General features: G+C 52.1%; 1 protein-coding gene across 2 annotated transcripts in view; it reads right to left on the reverse strand.

Annotated features, from left to right (window-relative positions):
- Positions 1-3,010, reverse strand: part of SLCO2A1 (solute carrier organic anion transporter family member 2A1) — an 80,356-nt gene extending 77,346 nt beyond the window's left edge. The window contains exon 1 of one of the 2 annotated variants that reach the window (XM_045791797.2): positions 2,121-3,010. In XM_045791797.2, the coding sequence (XP_045647753.2) occupies positions 2,121-2,216 (96 nt within the window). In that variant the 5' untranslated portion in view covers positions 2,217-3,010. The remainder of the gene's footprint in view (positions 1-2,120) is intronic. The other variant, XM_045791795.2, reaches the window with a different exon arrangement.
- Positions 3,011-19,805: the final 16,795 nt, after the last annotated feature.

The raw sequence follows: 19,805 nt of genomic DNA on the forward strand, positions 1-19,805 counted from the left end.
AAACTCTGGTTTCAGGGTTACTATGGATCAATGGAGGTAATAATTAAGAAAATCTGATTTTTAGAGTTAAGAAAAACTCTTAACCGGTATGAACCTTTAGGAGACCAACTGGCCTGGGTCCAGGCCTAAGGCACATGTGGTTAAATCATCAACATATAATACATTATCTCATTTTTATAGATCTTCAAAGAAACTGCTGCTATAAACTCATTTTAGGGACTCAGGGCAGGTCTAAATGGATCAATCTCATTGGGGGTGACCCTCAGGGCACGTATTGCATGGTGCACTGGGTATTATATGCAAGTAATGAATCATGGAACTTTACATCAAAAACTAGGGGTGTACTGTATGGTGACTAACATAATATAATAAAAAAATATTATTAAAAAAATAGAGGGGTGCCTGGGTGGCACAGCGGTTAGCATCTGCCTTCGGCTCAGGGCGTGATCCCGGCGTTATGGGATCGAGCCCCACATCAGGCTCCTCCACTATGAGCCTGCTTCTTCCTCTCCCACTCCCCCTGCTTGTGTTCCCTCTCTCGCTGGCTGTTCCTATCTCTGTCAAATAAATAAAATCTTTAAAAAAAATAAAAATAAAAATAAAGAAAGAAAAAAAAGAAAACTCTTCTGGGACAAGCTACCCCTCTTGCCTTGTTGGTGAAATAGGGAGAGGTGCCCCCACCCTGACTATCTCCTGGGCCTCTTTCTTTTTGGACCACCCAGCTGTTGCTCCCAGTTTCCTCCCAATCCCTAATTTAGCAACACCAAATTTTCTACAGTTCTCTGCTGAAACTTCTCCAAGACTCTTTTGAATGGTGGGACCAAAACCACACACAGTATTCTCATCCAGGTCTGGCCAAAGGTGAGCCAATTTGAGGATTATCTGAAACTATCACAAAATTTCTGTGTCTTATTTACATCCAACCATGGAATCAACTCAGCCTTTCCTTATTGTGGTGTGGGGACAGAGCCGAAGCAGGAGTGGGGATCCCAGCTCCGCTGCTAACAATATGAGTAAGTATATAGGTGGGATTCACTGTGACCTCCAGATCCCTTTCTGTTGAACACTCACATAATCAGTCCACAGAGACACCTCTTCCCCACCCTCCCTTTAATTGCACCACTGGAGGCTTTACCTAGCCCTGTCTGACTGTATGATTGTTGGAAACAACCTCTCTGCACCATTCCCCCCATCCCCCACTACCCTCGAGAAGCCTTCATGTGGGCTCCGCAGTCCTCACCACAGCAGCTCAGCCCTCTCAGGAGGTGCATGTCTCATCTGTTTCTGCCCAGGCAGAACCAGCAAAAGAGCCTGAGTGTGGATTCAACGATACCAGGTCCCCCTGGATGTGTGAGGAAGTGGTAAGCATTCCCCAAACCCCTGGGGAAGAAAGTGTCCTCACCATCCGGCCACCTACACCCCATCCTCACCCACTCCCAATAACTTGCCAGGAGAGAGGCACCTGCTCCGATGTTACTGAGCATACTGTGAGGGCCCGCGGCTTTCCTGGGGCCATTTCCAGACCAGGAAGCGCGCCGTGTTGGTTGCCAACCCCGGGGGGAATTCTGAACTTCGCAGGCTGCAGCGAAGAGCGGTAGCACAGCCCAGGCACTGCTGCTTTTGGGGAACGGGAACATCCCTTCTGCCACCCACCCCAGGATGACTTAGGCTCTGACCTCCATCTCCGAGGAACCACAGCCTGTCCTCTCCCGGCACTTTCAAGCCCACCCCTTCCTGAAGTTAACTGCCCGAAGGAGACCGAGAAAGTCCCCGCGAGACGTTCCTTTTCAGTCAAAGGGCAGGACAATGACCATCTGAGAAGCGTTGAACCAATAGGCAGGTACGGTCATTGCCCCGTTGCTTACCCTGACGAGGGCGTGAGAGCGCGCACAGACGCGCGCACACAGGTACACACCCGCCCGGCACGAGATCTCCTGTCCCCAGCGCCCCTCGCCCGCCCACCGGGCCCCCGGGCGTGCGTCCCTGAGCGCCGCACCTGCGGCTGAGGGGAAGCCCCGGCGCCTCGGCGCCCCCCTCGGGCTCCGCAGCACCGACGCCGGGGCCAGCTGAAGGTGCGCCCGGCGCCGCTCGGCCCCGACGGTCGCGGGTTCTGCGCTCACCTTAATGTTGCTGAAGACGGAGCGGGGACAGCGGCCGGCTCGGCCCGAAGGGGCGTCGCTGCCCTGGCGTGCGTCGGGCTCGGGCCAGAGCCCCATAGTGGCGGCCCCGGCGGGGCGGGACGGCAGCAGCGGCGCGGCGGCGGCAGGGCCCGGGCGGGCGGCGAGGCGGGAGGGGGCCGGGTGCCTCGGGCTGGGGCGGCAGCGCTGGTGGCTGGTGAGAGCGGCCGCGGCCGCCGCAGGAGGTTCGCAGCGCGGAGACTGCGCGAGCGAGTGCGCGCCCAGAAGTTTTATAAGTGGCCGCCGCCGTCGCCGATGATGAAACGCGCTCTCCCTCCTCCCTCTTCTCCTTGGCGGTCGAAGGCGCTGCGAGCCCCCGCCCCCGCCCCCGCTGCGGCCGCCCCCTCAGACAGGTGTGACGCGGCGGCCGACCGCGCGTGACCTCGCTCCCCGCCCGGGGTCGTCTCTGCTCCCGGAGCGCGGCTGGGACCCGCGAGGCTTGACCGCCCGGGGGAAGGTCCCGCCTGCTGGGCGGCGGGGGGCGGCGGGCCCCGGGGAGGGGAGGTAGCGGCTGGCCTGGCAGGAGCCGGCAGGAGGGTGGGGGCGCCTGGAGGACTGGCGGGGCGGGGGCGCAGCGGGGACCGACAGGCGGGCGACTGGAGGGGACCGGAGAAGAGGTTGGCGGGGCTTCGGAGGCAGGAGGAGAACCGAGAGGTGCTGGAGGGGCCACCGGGAGCCAGGGGGCCTGACGGGGAGCCGAATTTTCAAGAGGAGAGGGGGGCCGCGGCGCCCCTCCCGACGCACTCGGGGAGATTTACGGAGCGGGTCTCTGCTTGTTTGCACTCGCCGAAAACCTGGGCTCTCAGTTCCGGTGATGGCTCTGAGACTCGCTGAGGCTGTTTGTGTCGAGGACTGATTTATATTTAAACTGCTCTTTGCGCTGGAGAGGGGGCCGCCCCGGGCAGGGCCCGAACTCTCTGGACCTGAGCCAAGGTAAACTGCAGGCGCTGTCAAGTGTCAGCAAAGCTGGGTCTGGCCTGAAGTACTGCGGCCAAGAGAGTGGGCCCCCCGTGGACATAAGGGACGCACCCCACTGACCTCCTTCTCAGGGCTGGAATAGAACAGCGGCTTTATTTTTTTCCCCCCAAGATTTTTTCCACTAGGATTCCTACTGCAGAGAAGAGAAAGAAGGTGAGGCTTTTCAAGAGAAGGAGAAGAAAGTTATGCCAAAAGCAGCTGCAGTAAGGAATCCCATTCTGGAGGTATTTTTCCAGCTCCCGAATTCCTACAGTCCTGTGCAAGCCCACTCTACTGCCAGGAAAAGCACAAGCCCACCTTCAATACCCAGGAAATTTTGGATAAGACAAAGACCCACGGGACAATGCCTTTCTGGGCCTGGTCTGGGCTGTCCTCTGTCTGTGGGCTTCCCGTATCCACCTGCGGTCCTAGAACCCTGGACACAAGAGCATGCAGTGCTGGAAGCAAAGCCATTGGACAGTGGGCAGCCTCTGGCCACATCACTCACCCACAGAGTAAAGGGCATCTAGAGAGGTTTTCCAGAGCCCTGAAGCATCCTCAGGCCCAGAACAGGTGGGCAACTCCAAACACAAGGACAGCTGCCACCCAGAGCGTTCAATGCACGCTGCAGTACCCATGGTGTACTGTGCCAGGCATTCTGTTGGGTGCCTAATGCGTGATTCCACAGAACTCCAGCATTAGTCCAACAGTTATAGGTACTATTACAATTTGGAGTTTATAGATGAGGATCCTAGAGAGGTCAACTAAAAAAAAATGACTGAAAGACACACAGCTAGTAAGTGATGGAGCTAGAACCCAAACCCAGCTCTGCCTGACTCCAAAGCCCAGACTTGGAACGCTATGCCCTTTAAAAAGTGATCTATTCCAGCAGCCTCACTGCACAATGAGAAGAGAAAGAAGAGAGCATTTCATTTCATTCAAAGCAGAGAAGGCCCCGGTCACAGGCACATAGGGGCTGCGATGCCTGGAGCTTCTTCCTCAAACCCTGAGTGCAGCCTTGTCATGGTCCTCCTATAGAAACCCAGGGAGAGTCAGCTTTTCCAACCCTCATTTTATCCTACTCCGTTAACCTTGCTCTCTGAATGCTGTCAGGACCAGCATCATCTCCAAAGGAAAGCCTATTCAGAAATGCTCACCAATGGTTATCTGCTTTTATCTGCTCTTTTGAGGTGTAGTTAGCTAAATGTAATGGAGACCTAACCAAAGTGGCTTCAGTGAGATTTATTTGTCTCATAGTAAGAAGCCTGCTAGTAAGTAGTCCAGGGGTCATGACCTAGGCCCCAAAGGATTCCTTAGAGTGTGGCTAGCTCATTGTCACAAGATAGCTGCTCCACCTCCGGCCTCTTCTCTTAATTCCAAGAAGGAAGTGGAAGACAGGAAACAGGAGGGGGTTGTGCTCACACCAGGGAAGCAAATCTCTCCAATGCATGCTTAGCTACTTTTCCTTAAGTCTTGTTGGCCAAGACTAGGCCACACGGCTACCCTCTGCAAAGGAGACTAGGAAATGTAGTTTACGTTATTGCTACCTCCTGAACAAAACTGGGGTTCTGTTAGGGAAAAGGGGAGAAAGGATATTGTGTATTTAACTTTCAGTGTCTGCACAAAGAGTAACCTATTTCCTAAAAGCACCCCCAGGGTCTGTTTCCAAGATCCTTCCCAAATCCTTTGATTTCAGCAAATCTTTCTTAGCGCCATAGAAAAATAAAGCACAAGGATAGTCTCTGACTTCAAAGACTCCATGGTCTCAGGTGGGGAGCAAGAAGAGAAAGCATTAATGTGTTGTAGAAAGAGCATAGCTCTCTGTCATGCACAGCTGCTATGGGGGCACAGAAGAGGGACCCTAACTCATTCTGGGACAGCAGGAAGACTTCCTGGAGGAAGGGAGCCTCAAGCCAAGGCCTTGGGATTAGAAGGATTGGGATGATTAGGGTGAAGGAAGATAAATCTATCTGCTTCCTGGTTTCAGTCTGTCTGGAGACCCAGGGACAGTGGGAATGTGTGATACAGAGGCTGGAACATCAAGTGGCATGCTATGAAGTGTGGGCCTTATCCCCAACACAATGGGGAGCCACTGAAGGCTTCTGGACAGGGGGTGCCCTGGGCAGATTTGCATTTCACAGAGACCTCTCTGGCAGCTGGGTAGGAGTGCAATGGGGTGGTCTGTGGAACCCCAGGAGCTACAATGAAGGTGTGGTCTGCAGCAGTGGGGATGTTGTGTGGGGGAGAGAAAGATGCGAGAGACATTGACAGAAGATGGCACCCAGGTGTTAGTGAGGGAATGTTAGGGACAACTCCCAGGATCTGACTTGCATTAGTGATGCCAAATCCTGGCAGAGAGAACCCAGAAAGAGCAGCAGCTATTAGGGGGATGCAGGGAACCCCTCTGGGCTCATTTTGAGTTCAGACTGCCTGGAGTACATGCAGGTCTAGATGACCAGCAGGGAGGTATGTGGGTCTAGAGCTCAGGGTGGGTGCTGGGTGAGAGACTGGGTCTTGGACATCCCACATGGAGGCGGTAGGTAAGCCTCAGGAACAGATGAGTCTCCCGGTGAGAATGTGTTGACAAGAAGTAGCTCCGTCACTGACTACAGCAACATTCAGGGGTGGCACAGGGGATGGAGCCAGCAAAAGGGACAGAGGGGAGAGCCCAGGGTACAGGAAAGTACACCAGCTGAGAAGTGGTGTTTCAAAGAGAAGGTCAGGAACACATCCAGGTTGTGGAGGAGGGAAGATAAGACCCAAGAATGGCCAATGGGCTGGCAACAGGCTGGCATTGAGGACCTTGGCAAGAGTGTTTCCAGTGGGTAATATGTGCAGAGGTTAGATTATGTGTGTTAGGGAAGAATTGGAAAGGAGCTATCACAGCTTTTCCAGGGTTACAGAGGGAAGAAAGAGAGGGAAGAGCTTTGGGCCCTCCCCTATGCCTGAGTCTCCTGCTTTCTCAGTTCTTATGCTGGACCAGTTGCATGTTCACCTCCGGGCTTTTGTTCATTCTGCTCCCCCTGCCTGCGCTGCCTGCCACGTAGTGCTTGGCTTCTACCCTTCAAGAGCAGCTCCTGTTCCTACCTGTTCTGGTCTCTGTAGCAGGAGTAGCAACATGCCTTGCAGTGGTGCAGACCTGTCACATCCACGATCCCTTGTCTCTCAGGAAACTAGATGTCACTATCTCCACTTTACAGGTGAATAAAATAAGGCTCAGGGCTCCTCCCTAGCACATACAGTGTGTCTCTGCCTTTACTATCACAGGTGACAGTAGAGACAATACATGCGGTGGCTAAGGGCGCAGACCTTACAGTCAGACATAGATGCCAACCACCCTTCTCTTCGGCTGAGTTACCTTAGATGGTCTGCTTAACCTCCCAGTTCCCCAGTGCCTTCTCTTTAAGATGGCGATATTAATGTGTATCTCCAGGGGCTCTTCTAAAGTGTGTAGTGCAGTCTCGGTGCCGTTGCTGTGGTGCTTGGCAGTGCTGATGGCAATAAGCGTGCCCTATGTCTCTTTTTCTAATTCGGCTGTGAGCTCCTTGGGAGCTTCTGTCCCTCATTTGGCCCAGCACAGCCTGTTGCTTAAAAATGTTTATTAAATGGAATTGAGCTTAACTGAATTCCAAAGAGACCCAGTGACTAGGAAAGACCTCCCTCATTGTCCTGAGGCTTCCAAGCCTTCTCTGTCAGACCCCTACTGCCCGGGGCCATCCCTTCTGCCCACCCCTCACCCCCAGACTTCTTGTTGTCCACCTTGTCCTCCCTGGTGACTGGCATGGTTCCCTAGGTATGTTTATCAGTCCACGGGCCATGCCTCCTCCTCCTGCAGCCGCTGATGAGGGTCTCCTGACAATCTGAAGCCTCAAGTGTGATCATGAATTAACTCTGGCCGCCTGGCTCCTTGTGCACATACAGGCATGGAAGAGGAGGTCCCCCAGTGACTGCACCTCACCCATGATAGGTGGGGGACACACCTGCAGCCAACTGCTCTGCCACTCTGTCACTGTCCCTCATGGGGCCGCCTGCTCCCCTGTGGGCCACCTTGGCCACTAGTTTATGTTTTTATTTAACACACATGGCAGTGTTGACAGTCTGTACCTGGCACCAATACAATGTTGATTCATTTAATCCTCAAAACAACCCAATGAGAGGGGTTATTGTTATTAGTGTCACTTTTTATTTGGAGAACCTGAGGCACAGAGAGGTGAAATAACTTGCTTCGGGACACATAGCTCGTAAGTGGCAGAGCCAGGATCCAGACGCTGGCAGCCCAGTGCAAAGTCCCAGCTCCTGGAGGTTGTTGCTCACAGAGACTGAGTCACAGCGTGCAGGCATGCCCAGTCAGAACCCCCAGCCCCTCATAGGATGGCTCTTTAAGGGGTCCGAAGCCCACGTTGGTGCCTTGCCCATCCTTGCCCCCTCTGAACCTCCGCTGCCAGCACCGCTGGCCTGGAGTGCTGTCCTTAAATGAGGTCCGAGCACAGCCTGGGGCCGCTGTGGCCCTCCTAGATCCAGCTCCAAGACCCCGCTCCATTCCGCTCCTCTCTACTGCACACATCCCACTCCTGCAGCACCTACTGCATGCCATTCTCTCTTCCACGGTGACGTAGGGCCCACCCTGCACTCCTACAGCCCCACACTTCCCTCGCAGGATCCGAGGCCGACTTTGCCCTCCCTTTCCCCGAGAAAATGCTGTGACAAGAGGGAAGGGTGCTATGATACCAGAGGGTCCCACCTCCTGGGACCCCAGCTTCTCAGCATATCCCCTGGGGTACGGCAATACTTGGCACAGGCTGGGGCACGCAGCGGTGAGATTTCCTTTCAAAGCCTGGCTGTGCTCCTCTCTCTGAGTCTCACTCAGTGGAGGTTACTCTCTGCTTTGGCAGGAAGCACAGCAGGGGCAGGAAAAGGAGAAACCTAAATAGGCCTCACCCTGCATCCCTCCCATGTCCATTCCACGTGGGTGAGGCGCCCAGCCTGGCCCCAGCCTCTGCACCCCGCACACCTCAGTTCAGGTCACGCGGAGGGATGCTTATCACGGCCTGTTATCCTGTGCTGGCTCGTCACCGCGCCTGTGTGATAACCAGCCCCTGCTGGACAGCTCAGACTTCACCTCGCCTCTCGCTCCTGCTGGGCTCACACACCACTCAGTCAGTGGCCACCTACATCATCTTTTGCCCTGTGCAGCCTGGGACCCAGTGGATCCTGTCATCTGAATCTACTGAGTAAACAGAAAACCAGTGCCTTGTCTCTGCCATGATGCTTGTTTTAAAACTTTTTTAATCTTTATATTACACTCTTTCAAAAATTATTTAACTGTGTCTTAACTCTACTGGGAGAGAGAAAATATTTGTTCCATTCACCCATCATTCCAATACCACTATTTAAGCTTTGATGAATTTGTTTTTTTCTAATTCTTCCCAACGAGTATGTTTTTACTCAGAAAACTCACAGTACCATTTGTCTCCTAGTCTTTGTTGTTGTTTTTTAATTTTTTAATTTTTTTTTGAGAGAGAGAGAGAAAGGGAGAGAGAGAGATAACAAGCAGGGAGGAGGGTTGGAGGGAGAAGGAGAAGCAGACTCTCTGCTGAGCAGGGAGCCTGATGTGGGGCTCAATCCTAGGACCCTGAGATCATGACATGAGCCGAAGGCAGACACTTCACCGACTGAGCCACCCAGGCACCCCCATCTCATAGTCTTTGACCATAAGCATTGTTCTGTGTTGCAAAGGGCTCATCACCATCTCTCTGAATGGCAACAAGGAGTTATTTAAACACTGCACTGGTATTGAATGTTTGGGGTGTCTCCAAATTTTGTCTTTTACAAATAATGACTTGAATAACTTTCTGCAAAAAAAGGTTTGCCTTTGGACTGATTGCAAGCAGCGTAATTTGAACACAATTAGATATTTTTCTCTATGGTATTCAAAATCAGTCCTCATGCTGCATCTCTACCACTTAGGTCCCCTCTCTCTCCACAGTGCTATCCCTCTTAGCCCCTGTAGAGGAAGACCAGCACCCCAGAGGAATGGCATGCGTCCTCCAGCTGGAGAGTCCATCTAGGCACTGGGGACACCAGGGTTTTCCTTATCCCCAACAGCCCCGACAAAGCCCTGGACGTCAGAGAGCCAACTCGGGGCTTATCCAAGGATGCCATGGAATGTGGCTACCCTGATTCAAAACCCTGTTCCTTACCCCTAGTTCTGGAGAAGGAACTCGGCCCCCAAGACTGTAGGGCAGAGGCATGCATGGACAGTTTCCTGGGGAGTGCTGGATCCCTCCCCTGTGTAATTGAGGTATTGGACTTCCCAGTCCAAAGAGGGGTTATCCTCTTGTTCTCTCCCTGCTATGTCAACTTACTACCTGTGTGACCTATGGCAAGTCACTTAATCTCTCTGGGTGGCACTTGCCACTTAGAGCTGTATGAGGAGTGAACTGGACTCACACACCCTCACTAACAATCACCATTATTACTGTTGTTTTCTCCTAACTCAGCAGTGCTTCCCTCATGGGTCCCTGCTCCCTCCTCAGCTGTTCCCTGCTTTTCTCCTTAGGAGGCCCTACAGTTTCCATAATGACATTTTCCCAAAGACCTCTGTTCAGTAGAGCCTAGGTAACACTTAATCCAGCCCTCTAAGTAAGCTTGTCTGGAGCCCCATCCTCCCCTAATGCTGGCTCCAGGAGGGGACTACAGGATTAGGCCTCCTCCCAGGCCCTGCTGTCCTCTGCCCTCCCTGTCTTCCCCTCTACATTCACATGGAAGTCTGGGAGTCCCAGTCCCAGTCCTGGCTTCCACTCCTCTTCCCCAGGAGCCCAAGTCCTGGGCCCTGTCGTGGGTGTAGCGTGAACACATGCACACACACGTGCATGCACACACACACACACACACACACGCCCTCATGGACAGGCCTCCTTAAAGCCTTCTTGGCATTTCCAGGTTGGAGGTGCCCCTTCCTTCCTCACCTCTCCCTCACCTCGCCCACAGCAGGGTCTGCCCATGGAAGCACTCGTGAGGGAAGTGTGCTGAGCACCTTTTTCCATGTTCTCCATTTCCCACATGGCTGGTAGTACTATGATCATCACTGCGGGGCCACCTGTCCCACCCTGTGCCCTCTCCCTGGTTCTGAGTCTAGGTCTGGGCTCCTGCTCCCACCTGACCCACCCTTGCTTCCCGAAGGGGTCTTCTCCTCTTCCCTCTGTCTTGCTTCTCGGCCCTCCTTCTCCTTTTCCTTTACTTGTCCAAGTCTGCAGCCTCCCCGCTTACAGGAAAGGCCTCTGCTCCCTGTTTCCTTCTCTTATGCACCTCAGCACGCCCTCTGTCTCTCTGTTTCTCTCACTCGGGGAAAGGGAATGGGCGTCCTGCCTTGCCAGGCACACACCCTCCCTGTACTGTTTGGACTGACCCTGTATCAGTGGATTGTGAGCCTTCGGGGCAGGGACCAAGTACAAACACAAGGGCAGATAGCAGGATGCCACCCGCAGGAGACAGAGCAGGGACGACTGTCCGAAGAGCATGCCTCTCCCCACATCTCAGTCGGGAGGGACTGGAGGGGACTATGTGCTTATCATGTACTTTATTTCGCAGTTGAACCGCGCTTGGGCTGAGGGTGCCGGTAGGCAGTGATTGCTCTGATAAGGACCTCCTCTGCTGTTCTGTCCTTGCCCTGGGCCCTGCCCCTAGCCTGGCTCCCTTGGGCAGCATCGACTGCTTTCTCAGCTGTAAACTTCGGGGCCTGTAAAGCTCTGTGGGCCCCTTCAGCTGGGCCTGGGGTCCCTAACACACCCTGGGCCATGTTCACTGTGCACTGAGTCACCTGATGAGGTCACTGGAAGTCAGGCCTCCTCCCTGGTCATGGGTCACAGGGAGGGAGCACATTGCTGGGGATTCGGGAAGAGAATGTTCAGTGCTCCCCTGTGAAGCCAGCAGGAGAGGAGGCTGAGGGGGGCGTCTAGGGAGGGTTCGGATGTGAGGATGGGGAGACCACAGCTCTTTCCCACTGGTGTGCAGGGCTAATCCTTGTAAGGGCTCTGGGCCCAAGAATCTCCCTGTGGCTATTGTAGTAGCATGTTGGCCAAGGAGCGGACCTCTGCTGTTGGCCCCCTCCACAATCTGTCCCACTTCTGGAGGAAGCACCTGACATTCCTTTGGGGTACCACCCGTCCCCACGCTCAGATGATGAGGACTGGTGCGCTGACTCCCACCAGGGTGGGAGCGTGGGAGCAGGCCTCGCCACTTGGGCCCTCTGCTAGACAGTCCCTCAGTCAGGACAACGCACTCTCTCCCAAGACTGCCAGCAGCGGAAAACCTCCCTTAGTGTTGGGGCCTGGAACATTCTAGGGAGAAGGAGTGGGAATGTGGGATGGAGGTGACTGAGGCCTGTAACCATGTCCTTTGTGCTCTGCCACCAGGCCTCTGCATCTGGACTTTGCAGTCCTGTGGGCCAATACAGTCTCTTTATAGTTTAAGTTTTGTGGAGCTGGATTTCCTGTTGCTGCCATATTAGATAAATCCAGGAAACCAAGGATTGGACAACACCAGGCAAGACTAAAAGAAATTATAACAAAACATTAATAAACTTTCCATAGTGGGAATGTGAGGGTTTTTTTTTTTAATCTTGGTTTTTTTTTCTACATCTTTCTGATTTTAATGAAAAATATTACTTTAGAATGAAGTAAATAAGCTTTATAAAAAAACAAAAGAAGAATCACTTGGCCACATAACAGTTTTCCATAAGCACCATTTCCAGAATTGAAACCAAATCTCCATCAATCCCTTGCCTAGACGGGATGCTCCTGGTCCAGCCCTGCTTCAACCCTGTGGTCTTGGGGGGGGGGGTGTCACTGCTCCTCACTGTGTCTGCACAATGAGAGCATATGTGGGTGGCTTCAAAGCGCTCCCGGTGTTAATGTTCCAGTCACTGACCTTTGTCAGAATCCACATCTGTACCCACTCATAGGAGAGCTCAGCTGCTTCAAACACTCACATCAAACAGCCAGAGAATGCCGCTGCTCAGTGGCGGCCCCTCATCGTGAACCCAGACCCCGCGCTGTATGCTCCATCCTCACATCAGCCTGTAGGGGAGCTCTGGTCGTTGTGCCCCTTGCCCAGGGAAGTAAACTGAGATTCGGGGAGCCCAAGAACCTGCCTCTGGTGATAGGGCTAGTGAGGAGCAGAGCTGGAACGTGACCTGCCATCTATCTCATTCCAAAGTCCAAGACATTGGCCGCGCTGTGTTGCTGTCTCTATTCCGAAACATGCCTGGATGATTTATTTGTCCCTTTCACAAATATTTACTAAGCACCTGCTATGCACATGACATGATTCTTATTCACAAAGGAGACATGGAGGAAATATAAGATACCAGCCTATCCCTCCAGCTCCTAATACAGATCTATGATCTCAAGAGGAGTGTGTGCACCCTGGTGGGGGCCTAGGACCATCCCAAGGGCAGTGGACAGAATATATCACTACTATTTATAGCTATTTCTGTCTCATGATTTTTCATTTCTATTTTATGCTTTTATAATAGTGGTCTTGATATAGTAACATCCACATAAAAAATTATTGGGGTGCCTGGATGGCTCAGTTGGTTGGGCATCTGACTCTTGATTTCAGCTCAGGTCATGATCTCAGGGTTGTTAGATCAAGCCCTGCTGGGCTCTGCACTCAGCAGGAAGCCTGCTTGAGACTGTCTCTCTCCCTCTGCATACCACCCCCACGCATGCTCTCTCTCTCTAAGAAAAAATTAATAAATAAATCTTAAAGAGTTATCCATGATAAATTTTTGATGGGTGTGTACTCAGCAAAGACTCACCAATTATATTTGTGAGTCTATAGATGGATAACTATAAAATAAAAATTCAAGGTTATTTGAGGATTAAAATAAGAAAACAATGAGTGTAGTAAGAGCTCAGAAGCGAAGGATGATCAGGAAAGGCCTGTAGGGAGGAGGGTGCATTAGGGTGAGTAGGCTCTATCCAGGCAGAGAGAGACGAAGGCATCAAAGGCAACAAGAGAACACCACCGACCACAGCTGGATTTGAGAATACACCAGCCTAAGTCAGGGAATGTGATCACTGCCCCTGCCTTCTCCCTCAGCCTTGGAGCCTGAAGAGCATCAGCTAACCCTCCAAGCCTCTGCGTCTACCCGGGCCAGCAGCCAGGCCCCCACCCTGGCATGGGACATGCTCAAACTCAAGACCTTTGGACCTGGAGCCTTTGCCTCCTCCATGCCATGTCCCCTCTGTGAGTCCTCCCAGACCTAACTGCTCCCACTGCCCTGCCCGCCCAGCTCCACTCAGCCTGCCTTGAGCCCTGGGTCCATGGTCCCCAATCCGCCTCCTCAGCCTCTGCCCCCTCTGCTCCTTTCCCCTGCCTTTTGGCAGAACTGGCTTCCCACAAGGGCCTACTTGTGTCTTCTTAGTGGAGCTTCTCATTCTCCAACTCCCGGGGCCATAAGGGTGGCTGGGGGCTTTCTCCTGGGTCCCTGAGGTCACTTCTGTTTCTTGGGCCCTGGCTACCATGAGGCTCACATATCCAACCCAGCCCCACTGCAGCCCCTGTCTCATTTCTGTTGCTCCCCCCCACCCCCCGGCAGGTCCCTCTCTTCACTCTTCAAGAGCTTCCCCTCTGGCTTCCACTCACACCACAGGACCGCCCTCCCGTCCCCACATCCTCAGTGCCTGACCTCCTCCATTTCGGTGGCCTCTCCCTCTCAGCCGCATCAGTCACCTGTGCCCACACCTGGGGGTCGCCTCCACCAGGAGCTGCTCCACCTCTGGCCACTCATGTTCTACTCTGGCCAATTCCAACCGTAGCCGGCCTTGTACTCCACACAGACGCGCAGTGCTTTAACGCCTTCAATCCTCCCGTCTCTCCCACCTATTTCCACTTCCTTCCAGCCCACAGCCTAGAGAGGTCCATGGAAGGGCTGTCCCTCTTCTTGACTGAGAGTGACTAACCCCTTGAGCGTGCTCTGGGTCCATCCCCTTCAGCTTTCTCGGCAGGGTATTTGCTCCTTCCAGTTTCTTCCTTGCCCTGGCACCTTCCCCTGTGGTCTCTCTCTCTTCTCTCTCTGCAGAAAATTTGCTTATGTTCTCACGTTTCCCCACATTAATAATAGAACAACCCTTTGGCTTCCTCTTACCACTGTCCTGTTTTTTTGTTTTCCTTTATGGTCAGGCTTCCTGAGATCTTCTCTATTTTTCTCGCTTACCATTCACAGCTCAACCACTATGAACTGGCTTGGAGATTTCACCATCACAGTGGGATCACCCTTGACAAGTTCACCAGGGGCTGGGTTCTACTCTTGGTGGGTTCTCGGCAGCCTTGCCTACTCTGTCATGGGGGCTCTCTCCCTGCTGAGCCAACACTCCCCATTCCTGCCTCTCCTGCCCCCACCCTGTTTCTCAGCTCCCTCCAACACCCTCACGGTGTGAGCACCTCTCCAGGGCCAGTGCTCTAGCGCTCTGATCCTCTCCCCACTCTGACCCGTGACCTCAGCTGCCGTCTGCTGCTGGGAGTCGATCACACCAGCATTCTCTAACCCAGATCCTCTCTGACCTCCAAACCACGCCCTCAGTGGTCCTGACCTCTCATCTGGACAACCCACAGATGCCTGGAACTCAGCTGAGTGCATCCATCTTTTCCCCCAAACCTCCTCATCCTCCTGCTCACCTGTTTCCCACCAACAACTCCAAGGCAGAAATCTCCGAGTCTTGCTAGATGTCTTTCTCACTCCCAACAGCCAAGCAGTTGCAATAGCAGCAAATAGTAAGGATGATGGTCATGGCATTGTTCATCCAGACTGATAATTCACTCTCTGGAACCAGGCTAAAGGGTCAAGAGTATGGAGTCTCGGCGCCCAGACGTGAAGATGACCCCACCATAGGCATCAGGTGACCACCTAGGCCCACTGCTCTGTACCTCACGCCAGCCTCAATCACTCCCCTTCCCCATTCTGTCTGTTAAAACTGCTTCTATCTCTCTAAAGCGCCCACTTCCCTCCAGAAGTTAGCGAGGCTTCATGTTTTCATGCCCTTGTACACTTCCACAGACTCTGCTGTAGGGTGTGCGTCTCGGCCATTCTCTCTTTGTACAGAAGCTTCCCTGTGGGGGAGGGGAGGCGGCATGAGACTCACAGTGTTGGAAGGGTGTGGGAAACTCAGAGTGCCCTCCTCCAGCTGCAGCTTGCTTCTCCCCTCTTCGGTGTGTCTCAAGACCTAAGCCATTCAGTGTAGCTCCTGTGCCAAAGTCCATCCTCTGCTGGTTATGTGAGATCTGGACCCTTAGTTAGCCTAACTGATCTTACTAAGCAAACAGACCATCTGTCCCTTTCCTGGCCTCAGGTCACCTTGCAAAACACCTCTTCTTCCACCTGTCCCCGAGAGACAGTATCACAGGTCATATGGAAGCCTGGCCCATTTGGTCTCTACGACAGCATATTTGGGGTTCGTCACCTCTGCTGCTGTCTCCCCTGCCACCAAGGGGCTTTAGTGGAAGTTGAAGAGAGAAAGAGAGAGGCCAGCAGACAGCAGCAGGGCACTGGGGATCCAGACCCTTGGGCGTCTCGGTGAACAGGGGCATCTGGTGTTCTCACCTGTATGTTACGTGTGGTAATACTCGCCTGGCCTGTGCAGATGTAGAGAAGATGAACAGAGGTGGTCCGTGTAGAGCAGCGATTCCCATACTTGAGTGTGTATCAGAAACACAGATCACTGTCGAGCAGAGAAAGACAATTATCATATGGTTTCACTCATTTATGGAACATAAGAAGTAGGAAGATCGGTAGGAGAAGAAAGGGAAGAAGAAAGGGGGGGTAAACGGAAGGGGGAATGAAGCATGAGAGACTGTGGACTCTGGGAAACAAACTGAGGGCTTCAGAGGGGAGGGGGGGTGGGGCAATGGGATAGGCTGGTGATGGGTAGTAAGGAGGGCACGTATTGCATGGTGCACTGGGTGTTATACACAAGTAATGAATCATGGAACATTACATCGAAAACTAGGGATGTACTGTATGGTGACTAACATAATATATATATGTATATATGTATATATACATATATATATATATAAACACAGATCACTGGGCCCTGCTCTCAGAACTTCTGATGCTGTGGGTCTGGGGTAAGGCCTGAGAACTGGCATTTCTAGCAAGTTCCCAGGTAATTCTGCTGTGGGTCCAGCAACCATGCTTTGAGAATCACTCTTTTAGAGGAAACTGTCTCCTCCAGAAGCCTTCAATACATACAGCAGGCTCATGTGAATGTGGGCCACTCCCATCTAAGCTGCAGGGATGATTTCGGCCTTCCGCTTTGGCTCAGCAGACAATGGTGAGTCCCTTGACATCAGCTTGTTTCTGTGCCTGGACTCACTCTTGGTTCACTTCGCTGTGGCTGGAGAGTAGAAAGTAGCAATGAATGGCCATTAACGGTGTGCAAGCCATAGGTAGGTGGTAGTGACGGCCATCAGAGAATGCTCTGCCTGCTTCCAGGTTAGATGCAGATATTCCTTTTGGACCGTTGCATTTTCTCTATGCCCCATCTATGTGAGTTTTTTTTTTTATTTATTTTTTATTTTTTTTTTAAGATTTTATTTATTTATTTGAGAGAGATAGAAACAGCCAGCGAGAGAGGGAACACAAGCAGGGGGAGTGGGAGAGGAAGAAGCAGGCTCATAGCGGAGGAGCCTGATGTGGGGCTCGATCCCATAACGCCGGGATCATGCCCTGAGCCGAAGGCAGGCGCTTAACCGCTGTGCCACCCAGGTGCCCCTCTATGTGAGTTTTAAAAGGACACATGCCTCTGCAAAGGCTGAAAGATACTATCAATCACATTCAGAATACTCTGCTTCCTCTAGCACCCTGAGCGCCCCGACCAGTACCCACAGAAGGACTTGCCTTCCACATAGGGCAGATGGCAGCCCTGGAAAGGAAATGGAATGAACACACTTGCTGATGTGGGAGCACGAGCACAGCCTCAACACAGGCCAGCGTCGCTCCCCAGGGGTAAGCCTCAGAGCCGCCCTGGCTCCTTCCTCTCTGCCCTCTGTCTGCAGGAGGGACTAAATAAACAGCCCTTACCTTGAGCCCCCTGCCAAATGTCTGCCCTGTTTCCCTCAGCCAGCAAGGTTTGATCGTATCTGCACAGGAAGAAGGGCGCCCATGCTCAGAGGGCTGAGGTGTACGTACTCATGAACGTATGACGCTGCTGAAGCGGGGGCTGAGTTTCTCTGGATGAAGCCGAAAAGTATTTGATATTTTCTTTGGCAAATACTGTAATAAAACAGTACTCACTTCCTTACCAAGACCCAGATTTGATTTAAAACAGCCATATTTTAATAAAGCCGGCGGGGTAGTGCCTGGATCATTGCCTGGCACTCAAAAGATGCTCAATAAATATTTGTTGAATGAACGAACGCATTCATCCCAGGATACTCTGTCCATTCCCGAAGCTCTGACACGGTCCTGGCTGGTCTCATCTAAAATGAGTTTTTCCTGTTTCTTTTAATCCTTCCCTTTTTAAAGTTCTCAGATGGGGCATAAAAGAAATCCTCTCTCATCCTGCAACTGGCTGCCCAGGAACAATGGATTGGTCCCTCAGCATCTCATAAATGAAAAGCCCCTGGCCACAGGCTCCCCGTCCACTTGGCCAACCTGGCCCTCCCCTCCATTGACCTCACCCCAGAAGGAGTCCCCAACCACCTTCTGTTGGCCCCCCAACTGGAGGCAGCACCCAGAGCTGCCTCCCCTTCTCTGGAGATTTAAGATCCAGGAATCCACAAGGGCAGGGTGTCCTCTGATTACTTTGAGGGCATCCCTCCCCTTGTAGATTCCTCATCAAGTGATGCCCCTAGTTCCCAGGCCTCAGATTTGAGGTCTTGAAGGAGGACTAAAGCACAAAGAAGTGCCAGGGATGGGGCCAGGGGTCAAGAAAAGGCACACGGAAGATTTTTTTTAAAAGAATTGATTTGGTCACCAAATATAAACAAACCTGTCTTGCCCAGAGCCAAGAGGTGAGAAGATCTGCTTACAGCTAGGTTTCTTTTCATGCCTGGCTCACCTTGTTATGGGGCTGTCAGTGCCAGACCCACACAAATTCAGCCATAGGTTCTCTCTTAAGGGAAGTCGGTCTTGCTGGGCAAAGCCATCTTACTTAAAATGGCCAAATAATGTGATAATGTGGCATAAGTTAAAGAAGTCAGTCTATGGCATATCACAGTATAATACAAGATTATTGAATTTGATGTCACGTTTCTCTAGTTTAGGTTGAAATAATTCATTACCATTTACAAAAATGCTAAAATTTATGTACCTAAGATCATTTCCAGTACCCCCATGGAATACGTTCCCTTCTTTGGGCAATGTTGCTCAGGCCCCTGGCCAGGGGAGAATCCTCATGTGTTGCTCCAGCTCCTGCTGGCTTGGGGTTGGACAGTGCTGCCTGTCTGGGCCACGTGGCCCCAAGTCACAGCCCCAGGTTTCCCTCTCTGGGCTCTGATGCCAAAATGACTTCTTGGAGCAGAGCTCCTGAGAGCAGAGTAAGCAGGAAGTCTGCTCCTCAAGTCTACCAAGGCTGGGGTCTGCCTGCTGTCCGCCCTCCCATCTTGGCCCTTTGCCTGCACAAATCAAAAGCAGCGCAACTCCCCTCTTTCCTGCTTGTTCTTTCAACATCGGATCCAGTTCGTGACCTGGCATCTGTAGGGAAACCACGACAAGAAGAAATATGAGGTTCAAGCAGGTTTTTGCGTCAACCTGCCAGTTATTTCAGCCAAGGCTGATGTGGCGGGAAATGTGGCTGCTGACCCACTTAAGCCAGGGAGTGGGCAGCAGCCCAATCTGTGACTCCCCTAGGGCCAATGGAGGTGTCAACACATCCCCAAAACACTGTGCAGGGAAGTGAAGCAGAGCGTGTTACAGATATTGTGTTTGAGAGAGCAATGTTCATCCCAAAGCATTTCACAGGCACATGAGGGGGTAAATCAGCCTAAAATGTCACACTTTACAGGATAAATGAACAAGATTAATCTGTTTTCAAGTATTGAACATTTTGCAATAAATACTGATATTTTTTTGGCGTATCTCCAATCCAGAAGTATTATTATTATTTTTTTAAAGATTTTATTTATTTATATGACAGAGAGACAGCCAGCGAGAGAGGGAACACAGCAGGGGGAGTGGGAGAGGAAGAAGCAGGCTCCCAGCCCAGGAGCCCAATGTGGGACTCGATCCCAGAACGCCAGGATCACGCCTGAGCCAAAGGCAGATGCCTAATGACTGCGCTACCCAGGCGCCCCCAGAAGTATTATTAATAGGGCCTAGAAGTGTTATCAAGGTCTAAGAATAAAGAAATCTAATTATTTATTTTACAAATGCATATAATGGTGTCATTAACCTGGATAATGTCATAGCAGAGTCCAGCTCTGCTCTCACATGGGAATCACTCATGAAGACGTTCGCTGCGTCATGCTCGCCCGATGCAATGTGGAGGTGCATGTCTTCCTCCAGCTTGCCTTCTTCCTTTGTGAAAGTGTGTTCATGAGTGCACCTACAGGGCAGTACGGTAAGCGAAACAAGTCAGACACAGAAAGACAAATACCTTATGATTTCACGCATATGTGTAATCTAAAAACCAAAACAAACGAACTAACAAAACAACAAAAACAGAC

The sequence above is a fragment of the Ursus americanus genome, chromosome 20 (genome assembly GCF_024610735.1).
Source record: "Ursus americanus isolate L20-20 chromosome 20, mUrsAme1.1.p, whole genome shotgun sequence".
In the NCBI taxonomy this organism is placed as follows: domain Eukaryota; kingdom Metazoa; phylum Chordata; class Mammalia; order Carnivora; family Ursidae; genus Ursus; species Ursus americanus.